This window comes from Exophiala oligosperma, assembly GCF_000835515.1.
Source record: "Exophiala oligosperma strain CBS 72588 unplaced genomic scaffold supercont1.2, whole genome shotgun sequence".
In the NCBI taxonomy this organism is placed as follows: domain Eukaryota; kingdom Fungi; phylum Ascomycota; class Eurotiomycetes; order Chaetothyriales; family Herpotrichiellaceae; genus Exophiala; species Exophiala oligosperma.
The window spans coordinates 1,742,892-1,761,168 of NW_015622819.1; the positions used below are offsets into that span (position 1 = coordinate 1,742,892).

The 18,277-nt window shown below is 51.2% G+C and overlaps 8 protein-coding genes across 8 annotated transcripts; 5 read left to right on the plus strand and 3 right to left on the minus strand.

Moving 5' to 3' along the window:
* Nucleotides 1–141: 141 nt before the first annotated feature.
* Nucleotides 142–1,239, plus strand: PV06_02079 (uncharacterized protein; the record flags this gene model as incomplete). The annotated part of the gene is made up of 1 exon (XM_016402726.1): nt 142–1,239. The coding sequence occupies one exon, from the start codon at nt 142–144 to the stop codon at nt 1,237–1,239; it is 1,098 nt and encodes a 365-aa protein (XP_016266623.1).
* PV06_02080 (uncharacterized protein) lies at nt 1,195–3,125 on the minus strand (the record flags this gene model as incomplete). The annotated part of the gene is made up of 5 exons (XM_016402727.1): nt 1,195–1,947; nt 1,997–2,713; nt 2,769–2,843; nt 2,893–2,968; nt 3,050–3,125. The coding sequence occupies 5 exons, from the start codon at nt 3,123–3,125 to the stop codon at nt 1,335–1,337; spliced, it is 1,557 nt and encodes a 518-aa protein (XP_016266624.1). The 3' UTR covers nt 1,195–1,334.
* Nucleotides 3,126–3,402: 277 nt separating this feature from the next.
* Nucleotides 3,403–5,939, plus strand: PV06_02081 (uncharacterized protein). Its single transcript, XM_016402728.1, has 4 exons — nt 3,403–3,563; nt 3,626–3,720; nt 3,794–4,694; nt 4,797–5,939. Exons 1-4 carry the CDS (start codon nt 3,501–3,503, stop codon nt 5,757–5,759), a joined length of 2,022 nt encoding a protein of 673 aa, XP_016266625.1. The 5' UTR covers nt 3,403–3,500; the 3' UTR covers nt 5,760–5,939.
* Nucleotides 5,940–6,197: 258 nt separating this feature from the next.
* Nucleotides 6,198–7,635, minus strand: PV06_02082 (uncharacterized protein; the record flags this gene model as incomplete). Its single annotated transcript, XM_016402729.1, has 4 exons — nt 6,198–6,453; nt 6,546–6,702; nt 6,781–6,866; nt 7,499–7,635. The coding sequence occupies 4 exons, from the start codon at nt 7,633–7,635 to the stop codon at nt 6,198–6,200; spliced, it is 636 nt and encodes a 211-aa protein (XP_016266626.1).
* A 383-nt stretch (nt 7,636–8,018) lies between these two features.
* Nucleotides 8,019–9,693, plus strand: PV06_02083 (uncharacterized protein). The gene is made up of 3 exons (XM_016402730.1): nt 8,019–9,027; nt 9,076–9,285; nt 9,340–9,693. The coding sequence occupies exons 1-3, from the start codon at nt 8,349–8,351 to the stop codon at nt 9,432–9,434; spliced, it is 984 nt and encodes a 327-aa protein (XP_016266627.1). The 5' UTR covers nt 8,019–8,348; the 3' UTR covers nt 9,435–9,693.
* A 46-nt stretch (nt 9,694–9,739) lies between these two features.
* PV06_02084 (uncharacterized protein) lies at nt 9,740–11,799 on the plus strand. The gene is made up of 2 exons (XM_016402731.1): nt 9,740–10,385; nt 10,444–11,799. The coding sequence occupies exons 1-2, from the start codon at nt 10,137–10,139 to the stop codon at nt 11,350–11,352; spliced, it is 1,158 nt and encodes a 385-aa protein (XP_016266628.1). The 5' UTR covers nt 9,740–10,136; the 3' UTR covers nt 11,353–11,799.
* A 239-nt stretch (nt 11,800–12,038) lies between these two features.
* Nucleotides 12,039–12,991, plus strand: PV06_02085 (uncharacterized protein). The gene is made up of 3 exons (XM_016402732.1): nt 12,039–12,261; nt 12,476–12,575; nt 12,682–12,991. The coding sequence occupies exons 1-3, from the start codon at nt 12,059–12,061 to the stop codon at nt 12,778–12,780; spliced, it is 402 nt and encodes a 133-aa protein (XP_016266629.1). The 5' UTR covers nt 12,039–12,058; the 3' UTR covers nt 12,781–12,991.
* PV06_02086 (uncharacterized protein) lies at nt 12,144–14,706 on the minus strand. The gene has a single exon (XM_016402733.1). The coding sequence runs from the start codon at nt 14,605–14,607 to the stop codon at nt 12,898–12,900; it is 1,710 nt and encodes a 569-aa protein (XP_016266630.1). The 5' UTR covers nt 14,608–14,706; the 3' UTR covers nt 12,144–12,897.
* Nucleotides 14,707–18,277: the final 3,571 nt, after the last annotated feature.

The window sequence follows — 18,277 nt, forward strand, 5'->3', positions numbered from 1 at the left end:
GGCTCTCACTCGGGACAACACACAGGTCTCCATGTTGTGGCATATTCGGGGAACGGAGTTTGAAGGTATTAGTAGTTTGCTTCGTGAACAATTCTAGGCATCCAGTACAAGATCATTCGATTTAGACTAGCAGCATCAGCCATGATTAACTCTACGAGTGTTCAAGATACCCAGAAGGAGTGGGAGGGAGTACCGGAGGTAGTTGCCAGTGGCTCGGCCAGCGAGATTGGCTTCACTCATGGCAGTCAAATCCCCAGCCGGATTAGAACAGCGATCGAGAATTACAAAACGCTTTTCCAGGAGACAGCCGATTGTGATTGGACCGAGTCTAAGAAGCGAGCTTCTACATATCTTCCATATCTGGAACAACATGACTCTGACTTGGTAGAAGAAATGCGCGCTGTCGCTGAAGGTGCTGGGGTCGACTTCCTGGACATTCTTGCTCTCAACTTGCGCAGCGAGATCTCTTTGACCAACTACTCTGATGGATGCACATCTGTCGTCTCCCAAAACCCTAAAACGTCCGAGGTGTTCCTCGCGCAGAATTGGGACTGGGTAGGCGAGGCAGGAAAGTCGACTGTTTTCTTCGACTTCCACAAGACTGGCAAGCCACGTATTCGAATCATGGGTGAGGCTGGAATCCTCGCCAAGTTTGGTATCAATGAGCACGGTCTCGGCATTTGTATGAATGCTATCAGGTGCGGCACGGTGAACAAGAATGCACTACCGGTGCACCTGGCCATGAGACGTGTGCTGGAATGCAAGTCATTCGATGAGGCGTATAGTATGCTGGAACAGAAGGGAGTGGCCTCTTGTGTGAACTTTATGATGGCTGATCGCAGTGGGAAGCTGGCTACAATTGAATGTACACCAAAGGGCCTAGCACCAATCTATCCGGAACCTGGCAGTACGACAACCTTCCACACAAATCATTTGTGGTCTCCCAATGTGCCTGCCGGTATAGTTGATCACCCTTCGAAGAACTCTTTCTCGAGATTGGAGAGGATCAGGGAATTGAGCAAGGGTGAAGCCGCGGATATGTCCAAGATTCGAACTTGGCTCTCGGACGAGGTGGGCACGCCCGTGTCGATATGTCGCTCTACGCCGCCTCTTGCAAAGGGTATTGAAAGAATGGAGACTTTGGCGACAGTCATCATGGATCTCCAGAAGCGGAAATTGGAGGTTTCCTTTGGGAAGCCATCGCTCTCCCCCCCTGTTAGAACCATATTGGTAGACTAGAGAGTCAACTTTAGCTTGGAGGCGAATATAGTCCTCAGCAGAATTTCTCTACTCCCTCATTCTTGCAGTTCGAATAGAGAACCAACACTTTCTGCTCAGGTCGGATCTGGCTGAAGAAGATTTGTAATTGTCCTCCACATTTCGAGATAGCTGTAGCCGCCCTTCCAATGAGGCGCAAAGAAGGTGAGAACTTCTGAGCATCTCAGGAGATCACGAACGTGATGCTCTGCCGACGTCCACTTTTTGACAATGCTCGTTGCCAAAACACATCCACTGGTGAATGCTCTCGAGCTCGCCACGATAGGTGGAATAAAATTATACTCGGCTGCTGTTTTTTGATGTACATCTAGCAAGAGCTTGCAAGCAGATGCCATCACCTTGTGCCTCAATGCAAGCATACCCCTGCTATTAGGGTCGTCTGCTTCTTGGAAGCAAAAGACGCATTGTTTGTGTCTCACGCAGACCGGTAGGAACAGGAGCCACGTTTCATTGATTACGACGTCTGTGGTTATCATACTGTCGAGAAGGTCCATCAATGTGGCGCTCTGGCCCACGAATGGGCAAGCTTGGGCTTCCAAAAGTTGACCGTTGCCGTAGATTTCTTGGGACAAGTTTGTGAAAATTTGCATGATGTTGTCGTTGTCTGTCGGATATGAGAACCTGGCTTCTCTAAGCATATTTGGTCGATCAAACGTCAATCGCAAGGATCTAGACTTTTGTCAGTGGTTGTCAGCATGATCAAAGGGTCACGACTTGCCCTTCCACAGCTTTCAACACAGCCATCAAACGAGGTTTATCAGAATTATCGAAGGTGTCGTGAATAGTGGATACGCTCTCAAGTGTACCGTTGGTTCTGTGCCAGCCCAATTGCAGACAGGTTCGGATAGCAAGGTCTAGTAATTCCCACACTGCTCCCCTACTAGGTTCAGCTAGTTCAAAGACAAGCAATAAAAGAATCGCAGTCAATGAGTCAGCATCGCAGGAGGAGATGACAGAATTCAAAGATTCACTGGCCCAATCTCTGCATAATTGAGCCATCGCCTTCCAGTGAGGGTGCTTGTAACTCTCACGTGCCGCAGCTATGGCACACGCAATGAGTATCTTGAACTTCTGATTTTCCGGAAGTTTCTTTAGAGAAGTTGAATCCTGGTTGGAGACCTCTGGGATTGGCACGTCGTACTGGGGCCGGATACAACGGTCGTACTGGCTGAGTAGAAACCGCATGACTCTAGGTGTGAGTGCGGAACGATCGAGCTTCCAGTTATCTTGCAGCTGCAGATCGTCATCGACCTTCACGGTAGCCTCATTTGAGGCCTCGAAAGGAGGAAGGACCTCAAAAGTAGCCAATGCGATCAATGACGGAAGAGAAAGACCCATGTACATGTACTGGCCAGTTCTGGGCATCAGCACATACGAAGGAGGTCCCGCTGGTATGGACGATGTAGCAGCAGGAAATCCCACTGGCGAGGTGATGCTAGTATTGTTAACCTAACAGCGAACCCTAAAGCACTAGTAAGTGCGAGACTCACCTTGGTGAAGAGTGCATGTGCAAAGCTAGCTGAGAGCTCAAGGACTGGATTTGGTCGTTCAAGGCTTTGACATAGCTTCATGAAAGTCAGCGTCCATTCTCGATGTCTGCGGACACGCATGTACCTTCGAGGGATATCCTCCTGAAGCGCGTCATCTCGAAAAGTACATTCAAGGTCGGCCTTGACACAATTTGCACATGCTGGCAGATTTGAATCGCACTGTTAAGTTGAGCACCAGGACCTTTGGTCAGCTACGTTTTGAAGTTGAGCGGATTCTATACCTTTATTCTCCGTGTTCGACAGCGTGTGCAGGTTTGCAGCATGATTTTGCGTCTTGTAGACGAGTGGCCCTGGCATTACGCAGGTATGGAAAGGGTTGTGCTCTTCGAGGTGGGCTTATGAGAGACAGAAGACTCGACAGATGGTCTTATAGAGTTCTTTTGCCTACATAGGGTTGATTGAATCTTGTGCACACGGACATTGTGTATGTAGGATAGATTCGATGTTGCGTACCTAGAAATGGCAGCCAACCAGGTCCTTGGCACGCTTAAAGCAGCAAATGCGGCTTTCGTTCTGGGCATCTTTTCTACCTACTCTCTACATCAGGTACCCTTACATCTCCATACGTGAACACCATACGTGGACATTAACAAGTCCACTGTACTCCTGGAAAGATTTAAATCCGTTTCTCCTGCGGGATAGGAGACAGGCCACTTCGAATGAAGTCTCGAAATGCAGCAGTCCCATCGCCGTTCCACCAAAGTATGCACTCGATGCAGAAAGCGCAAAACCAAGGTACTTTACTCCGCAACTTCTTGATACACTCAGGCTGCAGTGGCTGATGTCGTTAATGACAGTGTGATTTCAAATTTCCGGCATGCACATCATGTAAAGTGGCCAAAGCCACGTGCCTGGGGTATGACCCAGTAACCAAAGAAGCGGTTCCAAGAAGGTGAGTACCAGGAAAGCCATGACGCACTGCTTGGGGCTTGTCCTTCATCATGCTTACAATTTTTGGGTTCCAGCTTGGTTAGATCCTTGGAAGCACGCCTGGCAGAGCTGGAGGCTCAAGTGCGCGCCTATCGAGATGTGCCACAAAACATTCCTTACCTGATGGCTTCGGAGATCTCACGAGCGACGTTATCGTTCGGGATTCCTCCTCCTGCGCCGTATCTACGCACGCGGCTCTCTTCTGCTCTTCTATTCCACCCATCATGCCCGCCACTCGCTTTGGTTCGAGACCGCGAGCGAGATCCGTCCGAGAAGAAGTCCCCGAGTCTCCACCGCGACAACAGTGGCAAAGATGCCCAGAACAAGCAGAATTGCCTCGATCTTAACAGCGTGCCATTTTCAGCCATCCGACGCATGATTCAGAACTATCTGGAAATCCTCCTTCCGCAGTATCCCTGCGTCTCCGAGTCCGCCCTCCACGAGATGGTGGAACGCCTCCAGGACGAAGAACTCCGAGACACCAACAGCCTGCTCGTATACGGCATCCCACCGTCGGCGAAATTGGGACATTTTGAGTATTTTGTCCTTTTCATAGTAATGGCCATATCGGCCATGACATTGACCTGGAAAGCCGAAGACCAAGCCCGCACGGCATCAGAGTCGTTCTACAATTCAGCCCTCCGTCATCTCCAAACGCTAAGCAACCACGACGAAATGCAAGCGCTTCAAATATCTCTCCTCCTGGCTCACTACGCGCAAATGTGTCCCGAAAGAGCCGATAACTGGATATGCATTACGAACGCAGTCAGGATCGTTTTGGACTTGGGCCTACACAAACAGTCCCCAGATTGCTTCACGCCTGAACAAGTGAGTGTACGCTCGCGGCTTTTCTGGGTGACATACGGGATGGAGAGATCGTTGTGTACGAATTTGCGTCTACCGCTATCATTCCCAGAAGAGGCCGTAACTACAAAAGTAAGTTCTAACCCTTCTTCTCCTTCGTTATGATTTCTCCTGTCCTTTCATCTGCCTCTAGGACATGACGAACCCAGCTCACATATTTCTTGTGGATGTCAGTTTGAAATGTCGTCCCCCAGCGACACAACTGTGTCGTTCCTCGCACACGAGGATATTGAACGCAAATCGTCGGCCAACCACATCTACCTCTACCGGGCGCTCGAGACCGAGGTCCACCGGGTCCTCCACCTCGAAGACGACCTCGCAGCGTTCGGTGGCCAGGCCGACAGTATCGACGGCTGGATCGCCGACATATCTGCGCGGCTGGACACTTGGTACGCCAAGGCGCAGTCGTACACACAATACAACATGCTCGAGTTCAAGCACGTGCAGTACCACCACCTCAAGGCGCGCATCCACAGGCCGACGCCGCGGCTGAGGGTACGCACGCCCCAGGACCGCCGGCTCGTGCTCGAGTCGGCCACGAGGTTGATCGAGGACTACGAGGGCCAGATCCGCCGCCGCCGACTCTTCTACCCCTGGCACGGCGCCCACATCCTCTTCGAGGCCGCCGTCATCGCCCTCGAGGCTTGCTGGTCGTCGCGCGACTGGGAGCCCCTGAGGGCCCAGGCCAGGCTCATGCTCGACGACTCCATCCCCCGCTGCCTCCAGGCCCTCACGTACATCAGCAGGCGGTGGAACGAGGCCGCCGTGTGCGCGGACCGGCTGGCCCCCGTGGCGGACAAGATCGCCACCGCGTTCGCCATTGTCGGTCCCGACGACGACGGTGCGGGTCTCCGCAACAACAGCACCAGCCCAGGTGGTGGCGGGGGCGGTGCGTCGTTCCCGCGGTACGACGACCCTTGGATCACGGACGAGATCCAGAGGCTGCTCTTCTCCGACGGCCCGTTGACCTGGAACCAGGCACCTCAAGTCGACCAGCCGTGGGAACTCGATGACAACTTCTTGGCCTTTGACAATTCGGCCTTTAACGACATCGAGTTGTTTCAGTGGGACCCCGACTGGGACTTCATGCCCATCAACACGGAACAATTGTCGGTAGACCTAGACCAGACTATGTAACTAAATTAGGGAACCTAGGATCTACGCTTCGGATGTACAAACAGAACGATGAAATAATCTACAGCGAGGTATTTATGATACATCAGAGCCGTGGGAGTATAAGCATATCGCGGGGGTATAACATATCATCATCTAAGGGCAAGAAGATAACAAACAACGGGTTGACTTTGCAATTCTGGATTTGAATTGATTTCTGGTTCTGCTAATACATGCTTTGTGTGAATCATTCCTCTTCATGACCTTTCATTTGTTGAGTAAAGCAAAAAGAAAAAGAAACTGTGTTGTCACAGTGTTACACATTTGGTGGAGCACCATCCTTTGAGCGCCATATAAGGAGATATTGATCATGTTTTTCATCATCCATGTTTCCGCCAGACGGGAGTCATGAATTTTCAGTCTTGATGATCATCATCTCTCGACGGATTATTGTTTGTAATATTACATCTTGAGGTTGTCGCCATCGACGCTTCCTCCGAGGGTGCTAGAGTCGACGCTCTCTTCCTTGGACAGGTTGGAGGCTTTCTCAATGTCATCGTCGGTAGGGCCGTGGAGTTCTTCTTCGAAGACGGGGTCGGTCTCGATGGTTTCGAACTTGGTCTTGAAGTCACCTAGCGCCTGAGTGCTGCTGTTGGATCGACGGCGGGCATTGGCAAAGTTGTAGCCGTAGTCGTGAACCTCGTCGCCCTCACGTCCCCTGAGAGAGAGAGAAAAGTCTTGTGAGTACGATGATGACATCGTGGGACGAAGACAGGACGTTTTGTGTTATGCAGGATATATAGCTCTTACCAGTTGCCTTTACCACCACCTTGTTTCTTGACGGCCTTGGGATCAGCGTCAACGTGGCCGTGTTTGGCGAAGTAGCGTGGGAGGCGGTCTTCGGCCACGGCAGTACCATCAGCAAGGGCGCTGTGGTTACGGTCGTTGCCTTTGTTGGTTCGAGTCACTGCGGAGGGACAGCCGGTCAGTCGTTTGCCCGCAAGGAGGCCCCAACGAGGCCGGAGGAAGCTCCGGAAAGACTTACTGGTGAGTTCAGGAAGGGGTCGGAGACGATTGAGAGAGGTGTGAAGTGTCGGTCGAGAGATTGGTGTTGGCGGTCGATTGTTTGCTCTTGTGAGGTCAAAGTCAGCTTTGGTTGAAGTGAGGTTGGAGTTGAAGAAGGGAACGAACGGGGACACGCGACCCTGCAGGGCGAAGGAGTGGAAGAGGAAGAAGCTCGGGCCAAGTGAATGATGATGATCGTTGATGTATTGGGCGGGATCGGACTGGAAACTCACCTTATTTGTCGAGCGGTAGGGGAAGTGTCAGGGATGGGTTTTGTTCTGAAGCGAGGGGGGTTCGTGGTGTGATTGGGTGTATGCGCGAGAGAAGTCAAGGGTTGGAGGACGAGTGACTTGTGAGGTACTTATGGACTTTTACGAGGAGGATGGCGGGGTGGCTGACGACAGCAGAGGAAGGGAGAAAGGCCAGATATCAGCTACTACGAGTGCAGTATTAACTACGTATGAGGATCCATTTAATCTCAATAGCTGAAGCCATAGTTATCATTATGGAGTATCTTGTTGCTCGCATGACCTTGGGCTTTCGCGTTCTGGAGGCTTCTGTTGCTTCGTACTACTCGGTACCTGGACAGACCAATCGTCATTGCACTTTCCCCGGATTCCTGATGCCGACTAATTTGCACCCACTTTGCGCCATTTGGGCCCCTTTTAGCGCGGGGCAAAAGGGCTGTGTTTTCTCACTTGTCTAGGAGATTGTTGAGAGCAGAGACCAGCCACCGTCTCCACAGAACCAGGAGGAAATCCAGGTACCAGGGGTGATTGAGTACTCTCGGTAAACAAATGAAACAGGTACTGTAACGGGGCACAATCATGATCATTGTTGTCAGCTAGGTATGGTAGTGTTATTGTGCTCAGCAGATGCCACTACAGTACGAGCACAGGGCATCGTATGCCTAAATCCACCCGCCGATAACAACTACGTACATGGCGACACCTGGAGATACACTGCGTGGCACAGGCTATGTGGGCTTATTGAGTGCAATAATCAAGAGCTAAGTAATTATATCGAGTGACTCATATTCGCCATACTGTACAGTACTCCGTACTCGGACAGCATCACTTGTTACAGTATTTATTTCTCTCGCGCGACCGAGCATTCTAGAACAGGTGATTCGGTGGTCTGATCAAATCTGATAAGCCGATTATGCCGGCAACGCACGACACCGCTCATCACGTGAACTGCCCTTCTTTCCTTTGGCAAAGCCTCTGGTCTTTGCCTCATCCCAGACAATCCATCTTGCTGGCTTCGTGGAACACTCAGACTGCGCCGTAGACATCAACAAAGGCACCGACATCGATTTCGCTGCATTGGGAGGCTGCGTGGGAGAGTCCATAAGCCCTCCACTGGTCCCCGACAGCAGCGGCGGGTGTTAGCTTGCGACTCTAGCGTCATTCCCCTCTTCCCGCTCCGATTTCTAATCCGAGCCCTTGTTTTATTGATTCTTTTTCTGGTCGCTCAAAGGCACAAACTGCAACAGTCAACGGCTACAGTTTCAATTGTAAAGTAGTCGTCTTCATCAGTGTCGTCAACATGTCGCCCTCTATTCTCATGGACACCTCGGACGATTTCGTCTTGCCGGTTTCCAAGGCGCCGCAGGCGTCCAAACGAACCCTCCTGCTCTCGCCACCCTCTCTGTCATCCCACCAAGAGAAATTGACCAATGTGCTGGAGATGCACAACAGAGCAGCCACAGACATGCAAATGTTGGACAGACTAGCTGCTGGCTTAGTCTCTCTCCCTCAGTCCACTTATGATGTGATCATCATCCTCTCCGATGCCGATGGTTCTCGTCGGGAATCGCACACTCTCCTCCACCGAGACGTACTGGGATTGCTGGTGAAAGCACTCAAGAATGGAGGCCAGTTACGAAGCCAGGACGGTCAATATGGGAATTTGGATGGCGCGGAAAAGAACGAGGCTATTCTGGCAGGACTATCTTTTCAGCCTGGAACAGGTTTTGTCAAACCAGATTACGGAGCACAAGAGTCAGTTCCTCTGAAATTTGGAAAGAAAAAGACTGCGCAGGCTGCTGGCGGGCTCAGCACCAACGGAGATTCAGTCTCTCTGCCCTTGAACGGAAAACGAAAGAGTGCCGAAAATGCGCTTGATGGTGTTGGGTTTGACGATGGTACAATGGACTCTGATGATGAAATGATTGACGAGGATGAGTTGCTGGACGAGGACGATCTCAAAAGACCCATCAAGATCCGTAAGTTGACATAACCCTTGATTGAAGGTCGGGGACTGACCAAATTAGCCACCGAATGCAAACCCAAGGCAAAGAGGCGCCGGGCGTGCAAGGATTGTACTTGTGGTCTAGCAGAAAAGCTGGAAGCAGAGGATCGGGCACGAAGAGAAAATGCCGACAAGGCATTGAACACAATGAAGCTACAATCCGATGATCTCGCCGAGGTTGATTTTACAGTTCAAGGCAAGGTTGGGAGTTGTGGAAACTGCAGTCTTGGAGGTAAGTTTGAGGGAAGTTTCGTCGCTATTGACACATGCTAAGATTGGTTTTCAGATGCATTCCGATGCGATGGCTGTCCTTATATCGGACTCCCTGCATTCAAACCTGGAGAAGAGGTCCGTCTGCTAAACAACGACATTCAATTGTAAAGAAAGTTGCCTCATCTTTTCTTTTTGCATTGCGACGGCGTCCCGGGCTGGGTTCAGAGAGAACCATTATATGGATGAACAAGAACAATGTACAGGACAGGACAGGATAGAGTTGGTTCAATGACTGGTTATGAACTATGGAGCAGAGAATGTACACAGCAACTCGGCAGACTATACCAAGTTCTGCTGACTTGACTAGGGTTCCACATGGGTAATCAATATTAGATACAAATCAAAATCATCTATTTTACACTACACATTTCCCTTGTAAACGTATATCATCTTTTGTGACAGTTGGTGCCATTGACGAATCGCCTGTCCCTAAAGGTCAGCGACAACTACAGTCCAGGTACGGAGGAGCAGTGAGACAAGTGCCAAATCCAATCGACTCCCTCCGATTTTCGCTGACAGTTTTTCCGGCTTCCGAGGGCGAGGATCCCAAAAAGTGCGTCGGGAAGAAATTCACGGAATGTTAGCGCTCGTACTTTCTGCCGTCGTCGCCTCCATCTTACACACAGCGCAGTTTCATTCTTGCTCAGTGTTCCCTTGCTTCAAGATATTCACTGCGATTGCCTGGTCTGAGCTGTGCTCGACCTCCTCAAAAGCCCCCATACCTGAGACCATCGTCCTCTAAGGACAACCCTCTCAGAAACGCTCCTCCCAACCAACCAACCGAATTTCCTCGTCTCTATACCGCCCATCATGTCTTTCTCCTCCCTAGTCCACGACATCGCGTTCCGCGACTCTTCTCAGTCCAATGTCCGAGCGAGCGCCAGCACGGCGACAAGCAATGACAACCAATCGACCATTTCTCGACCCTCCATGGCCCGCTCGTACACCTCGACCGCCGCCACGAGTGTGAGCATTGCCGGTGACATCTCCAGCCAACTTCACGCAGGTTACAGTCACCCACTGTCAAGAGCATGGCAAGCAGAGCGACAGCTGACAAAGGTGCGGTCATTTGCCGTCGCTTTTTTTAAATCTCAAACATACTAACAACTCTCTCCAGTCTATGCTCATCTACCCTCTCTTCATCACCGACAACCCGAACGAGGTTACTCCGATCCCTTCCCTCCCCAACCAAAACCGCCTCGGCCTGAATAAGCTCGTCCCCTTCCTTGAGCCTCTTGTGGCCAAAGGTCTCCGAAGTGTCATCCTCTTCGGTGTCCCTCTCGCACCCACTGCCAAAGATGCCCTGGGCACAGCTGCCGACGACCCGGAGGGTCCTGTGATCCAAGCCATACAACTCATCCGTCGACAGTTCCCATCCCTCTTCATAGTCGCAGATGTGTGTCTGTGTGAATACACGAGCCACGGTCACTGTGGAATTCTCCGCGACGACGGTTCTCTAAATAACGCCATGTCTGTTGAACGCATCTCCGACGTGGCCATGGCCTATGCCCAAGCCGGCGCACACTGTGTCGCCCCATCCGATATGAACGACGGACGCATCCGTGCGATCAAGCTCAAACTCATTGAGGCAGGTCTTTCTCATCAAGTCAACCTTATGAGCTATGCTGCCAAATTCTCGGGTTGCTTGTACGGCCCCTTCCGCGATGCGGCAGGTAGCTGCCCCAGTTTTGGTGACCGGAAATGCTACCAGCTTCCACCTGGAGGACGAGGTCTTGCACGACGTGCGATTGTACGAGACATCAACGAAGGTGCTGACATCATCATGGTCAAGCCCGCAAGCAGCTTCCTCGACATCATCAGTGATGCCAAGGAGCTTGCCAAAGATATGCCTATTGCTGCGTACCAAGTTAGTGGAGAGTATGCCATGATCCATGCGGGTGCAAAGGCTGGCGTGTTTGATCTCAAGACCATGGCGTTTGAGAGTACCGAGGGCATACTACGAGCGGGTGCCGGCATTGTAGTCAGCTATTTCACTCCGGAATTTTTGGACTGGTTGAGCTCATGAGTTTTGTTTGGCAACAGTATGCTGCGAAAATGAGCGTGGGTTTTTTTCTGTCAAGTATGATGAACTGGATTATGAAAAGCAAGAGCAAGAGCAAGGGGGTTTCCTTTTTGTTTCTGTTTCGCCGTGACGGGAACAGCATGAGCATGTTCCTTCCGTGCAGATAAAGGAGAAACGAAACGATGTACATGGGTGGGAATGACGTCTCGGAAGAAAAAGAAAAAAGAAACACAATTCCATAGTGTTCCAAGTCATCTCAAGATGCGGGATTTGCAATGAAGATAACGCAACGTTACACACGATGTCAGCATGGAGTTTCATGGAGTATGCTATTGAGTAGAACTGACTCTACAGAGGCAAAAGATGTTTAGAGTAGGTGACACGACAATTGTTTGCTGCTATGCTCTTTGCCGATCACCACAGTAGAAGGTATTGTAGTCCGCCTTGCCGTGCCTGATCAAGCTGGGCAAAAGAAAGAACAAAACCGGTTTGTGATTCACTTTCTTTCCCTTGCGTGTGCAACATTGGAACGTCAATTCTCGTAATATTCCTTCTTTTTCGTTGAGGAAGGGACACTGTGTGAAATTGATGATGGTGGGGGGTTTTTCCCTTTGAGTAGGTATATTTAAAAGTCTGATGAGTGCGATCTTGTTTTTTGTTTTTTCTGTTTTGTTCTTGTCCTCTCACACCAAAAAGGAAAGTGACGACAATGATGATGATGATGATGATGAAACCCTCGACTAATTTTGTCTTTGGTACCATCACCACCGCCGCCGCCGCCGCCGCCGCCGCCGCCGTCGCTGTCGTTGCGTTGTTGTGTTTCGGCGACGACGTCAACGCAGACTCGACTTATCGAATCAGTTTGTACGGCAAGACAAACTTCCAAGGTGACCAGGCGACTTTTACAACCGAGTGAGTTTTGGATGACTCGTCTCTCTTCACTCTTGACTCTTTCTCCTTCTCACTCTTTGCCTTCCCTTCTTTGAGTACTTTGAACCATTTTTCGATCCCTGCTCTTTCTTGATCTACCGTTGACCTTGTTCCCCCTTGCTTTGTCATCCTCATTCTGAAGCAAAATCTGTTTGGATTTCTGACTGAATGACCGACTGACAAACCCCAAAAACAGTGGAAGTCACAAGGTCGGTTGGTCAGGTGGTGCTCAATCATGGATTTATGAATCCGAACCTGGTGATGGATGTTGTATCGCCTTTTGCCGTGGGAGTACCGTGAGTCCTGTTTCTCCTGCCCCTGAATTTTTGGAAGAACCCCCTGGACTCTCTCGACTCTCTCTCTATGACGCTGACGATGAACCCTTTGACGAAATCCAAAAAGAATGTCGGAAGATATTGTGATTCGGCATACAAGACCGAATCTTCCGCCGGAACCAACAAGGTGGTGACTGGATATGGTGATACAGTTCTGAATTGTTGATTCGAAGATGGGAGGAACAGACTTGTAATGCCGGGCCATCTTGATGTGTGATCCAAATTCAGGATCCAAAGTAGGAATCAAAAGTCGTGATTGGTGGTTCGGAATCAAATGTCATAATCAAAACCCTCGAATTCCCCTGGTCAATCGAAACGGATGGGCCTCGGTGTTCAAAACCCACTCGTCCAAACTGATCAAGCTGGGGTCACTAAACAGTAGATAGAAATACTTGAGGGTCTCGGCGAACCAGAAACTCTCCATGTCATCCGTCTGCCTGGCCAACACCTTCCTCACCATGAGACCCCTCTCGTAAGTGTCTCGCTGGTAGACCTCCATGGTACTCAGCAGGGCGGCGTGCCCAAAGGGGGAGCGGGTATGTTCGATGATTGACTGGAACATCTCCCAACCGACCTCTCGCCAGTATTCGTCGCCCGTCATGCGCCACATGACAAACACCGACTCGATCGCCTCGGGACGCAACTTGTACGACGGGTCCTTGACTTGCAAAAACCCGGGAGGGTACCGGGACGACTGACAGTAGCCGTTCATGCAGTTCTCGGGTCTGTTGCTCTGCACGCCCCAGTACGAATCGTCCCAGTCGCACTGGAGACCGTCGTTGACGGAACATGGCAGGAGCGTGAGCGTCTCCGGCATGATGCCCGACGGGCTGTTCTGGTACGCCCACACGCAGCCGTTGGTGATTTGTTCGCCGACCTCAAAGTCGTCTGGGTTGTTGAAAATTCGGGAAGCCATGGCGAACATGCCACCGGCGAAACACGCGAGGTGCTCCGTCCTCGTCTCCAACAGCGTCTGGGCCGACCCGAGGCTCCGAGATGCGATGCCCGGGAAGAGCGCGTCGGTCTCGTTGGCCCCGGGGATGAGGGCGCGGAAGAGGAGGTACCGTTTGATCTGTCGTGACGCCAGATCCCACATCGTCCGGTACACGCTCCGTGTCTCGCCCACGAGCAGGTGCGCCTTGACGAGGTATTCGTACGCAGAGTCCGACATGGCACCGAGGCCGTACCGCGAGCTCTTCCTGGCAAAGTCGTACCCCTGCGGTCCGTCGACGAGGCGCGGACCGAGGTTCTCCGGCCACAAGCCCGGGATGGACGAGTCGTTTTGCGACCGGGCAAACACGTCACTCAACCTGTCGACCGTGCGCATGTACTTGTCGTCCCCCGTCACCTGGGACAGTCGGGCGAATTCCAAGTAGAGACTACCAATGTCGGCCAGGGCGGCGTTCTCGGACGATTCGACGACGGCGCCCTTTGTCGCCAACTTGCACATCGTACAGGGCATGCCGTTGGGCGTGTCGAAGGCCGAATGTAACATGTCGCCCAGTTCGATCAGCTTGGGGAGGATCCTGGCGTCGTTGCTTAGGTCGTATGCCGCCATCAAGCCACCCAGGTATCGAATGGTGGATTCAAAGAGGTTGACGTCGCAATTCTCCACGCTCTCGGCGAAGTCGATGGTCAGGGTCGCATTCAGTGCTTCGTCGAACTCCTCGTCCAGTCCCAGGATGATCAAGCTGTCCAGCGCGTCGACGAGAGTGGCGGACCACCCGCAAAATTGATGCTTCTTACCACCGGACAAGGGCAAGAGGCCATCCGCCATCCAGGCGTGGTCTTGATATCCTGTCCACGCATGGAGAAACTCACGTTTGACGGTATTTTGTCGTTCAGGTTGAGCCAGTCCCCTTGACGCGAACTTGTGCTGGATCTGGGTGGGAGTTCTGGGTCCCTGGGTCACGAAATGGATCAAGAATAGAAATGCGCACACCGAGAGAGTGGCCGTGATCAGCTTTCTCGGTGGTACGTTCCGCCACGACATTTTTAGTAAGTGTCCGTATCAAGATGCCATGGATAGTATATGGATTTGGTCAATCCACCACCTCTCTCCCTCTTGCAGGCAAAATCGCACTGGGTAGAGAAATTCCAAAGGAATGTGGTGTAAAAAAATGAATCGTCCGTTGGTCAATTACATCGACACCACAAAAAGAATGAATGACATGGAGAATAAATAAACAATGAATGAATGTTGGCCTCAAGCACCGTTCACACGAGAAAATGATCGATGAGGAATAATGAAGAAGATGAATCTCAGAAAACAGAAATCCAAGGAACCAGTTTTCCAAACCAGGGGTAGTGTCAATAGTACTGTAGCCATGAAGGCGTGAAGTTCTAAGCTGATACTTACACCCGGTGGCGGCGGAAAGGCCAACCAAAAAACGCCCCTACCTTGTCTTGTACGTAGGGAAAGGGAACCAAGCATAAAGCGACAGCGACAGAGCGGCCCCCCTTCGTGCCAAATCAGAGAAAACGAGTTTAGTACGGGTACTGTACATACAATAGGCAGGCGATTAACAGAGCACACACGCGCGCGCGCGCACTGGACCAGGTTTGGCCATGGCGCTGTTCAAAGGTCATACAGTGGTGTTTCGGTGGCTGAAATGGGCTGGAATGAAGGTATCAGTAAAAGCGAAAAAGAAGAGATTGATTCGATGGACACGGACAGAAAACTCCATACCAAGGCGTCAAGAGAGCGTTGCCAAGGCGGGTAGTTTGAGATCTCATCGTCCCTGAAGCGAGTAGCGAATATTTTAGCCCAAAGTACGGAGTCCGCCCGACGAAAAAAAAAAGGGGGGGGGGGGAGGAGGAGAGCAGATGATCTGAGATTGATGACTTGTAAGAGGGAGGGAGAAAGGGGAGGGGATGGAGGGGATGATCAGTCCTTTAGCCCTCTACTGAGAAAAGGGAATCCTCTGTCATCTCCTTTACAAATAGAGAAGTATTGACCGTAAAGAGGATGGAAGATGCGAGGGTAAACTTCTATTGTAGGTAAAGTAAATGCTCGAGCGATGGACATGCTCGTATTCACTAACTTGGTTTGCCATGGATGCAGGCCGTAGGAACTATGGTATTCTACTCGTTACCTCTAATCTATCTGCAACTCCCGCGTGGCGAATTCGTGTCAAGGGTTAAAGTGTGTGTGTGTGTGTGTCAAGGAGCTTAACCTTTGGAATGAAGTAATTACAGTACATAGTATTAGAGCCGTAGTCTGTACGGAGTAGGGATTGTTTCACCTCTGGTAGATGAACAGGGTGGTCATAATCCGTATAGTAGGCCCAGTCTCTGCTTTTTACTAGAGTGAGAATGCAAGATTTGAATAATAAAAATATGGTTGACATCTTCCCATACAGAGAACAAAGAAATATGCTGAGATATCCGCAATATCTAACAAAAGTCCAGACCCAGAGCCTCAATGATTGACCGCAAGACCCTCAAACACCAAGTCTCCATACTGTTGCAAAAGTACGGTCAGAGAGAAGATCAAATGCCAAAGAGAGGTCTTGTTTTTTCAGGTACAGTGGTATTGTAGCAGTAGTATTGTAGTAGTGCTCCGTGAGTTGCGGTATATTTACCATGTGTTGCCGGTAAGGCGTCCAGTCATCCCACCACCACCTACAAGGAGGACTCCGGCCCATGTGCCTCTCTCTTGCACGCCCATATCCGGTTCGCTGGCCTGATTATTGACGCCTGGGAAAATGATCCTGTAGCGGCAGACCATCTAGACAACCTCTTTCCCCTTTGCTTATCTAAGGCCCCCCCCCTCCTCCCTCCCGTGGCCCTCCACCGCCCCCTTGAGACCCTCATCTCTCCACTCCCTTTTCGTTGCGCGATGCCCTTTGCCACATGTTCGGCGACGACCTCCACAGGGCCAGTAACTGCGCGGAGTTACCTGTGGTTGGGTAACTCCATAGGGCTGCCTAGGGTCAATGTATGCAAGGGCAGTGGGTGGTCCCTCCCACAAGCGAAGCCCTGCTGAACAATCCAATTGGACCCTGAAGCTGGAAAATGCGGAAAATATAGAAATGCATAGCCATACAAGCCATGGATGATATCTTTAGCCTCAACGAAGCCAAGAGGACCAAACTCGAAATGATTGCCGGATCAAGGTCTTCGCTTCGTTCCGTCTTTTTGTCGACGCCGACGATCGTTTCGTTTACAAGTGTGACGAACCTATGTCCTCGCGCGTCCAACCGGCCGCAAAATGGGTTTCTCATGGTCCAGCCTTACAGCCTCATCGCCGAGAGATGCGAACCAGGGTACATTCTCCCCGCCCCAATGAACCCGGCCCGACCTTTGCCAGGCTAAGCGATGAGATCTCTCGACAATGCCCGCCTTGCGGCAAAGTCATGCGTGGTGCCCTTGCGACTCTGGAGCCATCTCTCCTAACCTAGTACCCTACCGTACGGGATGCCTCGGTGTTAGCGGAAGCGTGGGGAGGTTTCTGTTTGGTCGTTGCCCTCTGTCCAGTATTCTCGTACGGATACGAGTAAGCAAATTCTACCAGCTGATATTGCAGATCGTTGCTCCATCCGATATGTCCACGGTCTCTCAGCTGAACTCAAGGGTTACAACAAGATGCCACGGTCAAGGGCCCGTCGTTGCAATCTGTCGGAAGATCTCTGTGACTCCAAGACCAGAGTCCGATCTCGTGCTTCCACCCCATTGGTGGGTTTTGATATTGCAAAGCCTTTCCCAATCATCTCGAACCTTGCATTTCCAAGCAGACCAGCAGAAAGAAAGTACGGGTTTCCAGATCCAGAACTCTGCCGGAGGGTCGGATGCACAAAATCTGCCTTGGGATTTGTGGGTCATCTAATGAGAAGGCCTGAAAGCAATATCACGCAAACCGATGCGTCCTGATTCAGTATGTTGTTCTTTGTCACCGACCGTTGGAAAAAATCGCAAGAACCGCCTGAGTCACGGTTTACTTCCGGGACCAGGGTATGTAAGCATTCACCGTCGTCGGAAACGCACGACATTCACTAAACTACAAATGAATGGAAAGAAAAAGGTACGTGAAAAGAGTCGCTTCCTCCCGTCCATCAGGCATATACCCATCCAGGCACCCTGTGGTGATATCCACTCCAGGCTATGCGCCATTTGGCCCTAAACTCGTCGGCTCGTTCATACTGTACAGCTATAGGGCCTCTCATATACACAGCCCTTTTTCGGGGAATTCCCCCATATCATCTATTACCTGTCAAAACTCTATACAAGGCAAAGATGTTCTTCTAGAACCTTGGAGGACCGCCAGGTTCAGAGGAGCACGGGGGTTGACCGTTTCACTCGTTCTCTGTTCAGCTTTGACTTCCCTTGCCACACATCATCTCTTGCCAATTGACCAATGTCTGTGTCGAGTCTCATTGCGTCGCCTACTACCGACAGATTCAGGAGCCCCGAGGCCATGCCAAACCTGGTGGCATAAAAGGTCCAAAGAGATCCACGAAACACAAGGCTGAGACGAAACACAAGATCTGGCATGTCGGCAACTGTATTGGAGCATGCTCATGTTGTGTGTGGCCAGTACGAGCATGGGAAAGCAGAGAAAAAAAGGAGTATCCCCATTGGTATCCTCAACATTTATCCCTGTCCTCAATCTCGCCCGAACCGTGGCTCCGACGTCCACCGACGTTCGTCCTCTCAGTCGGCGG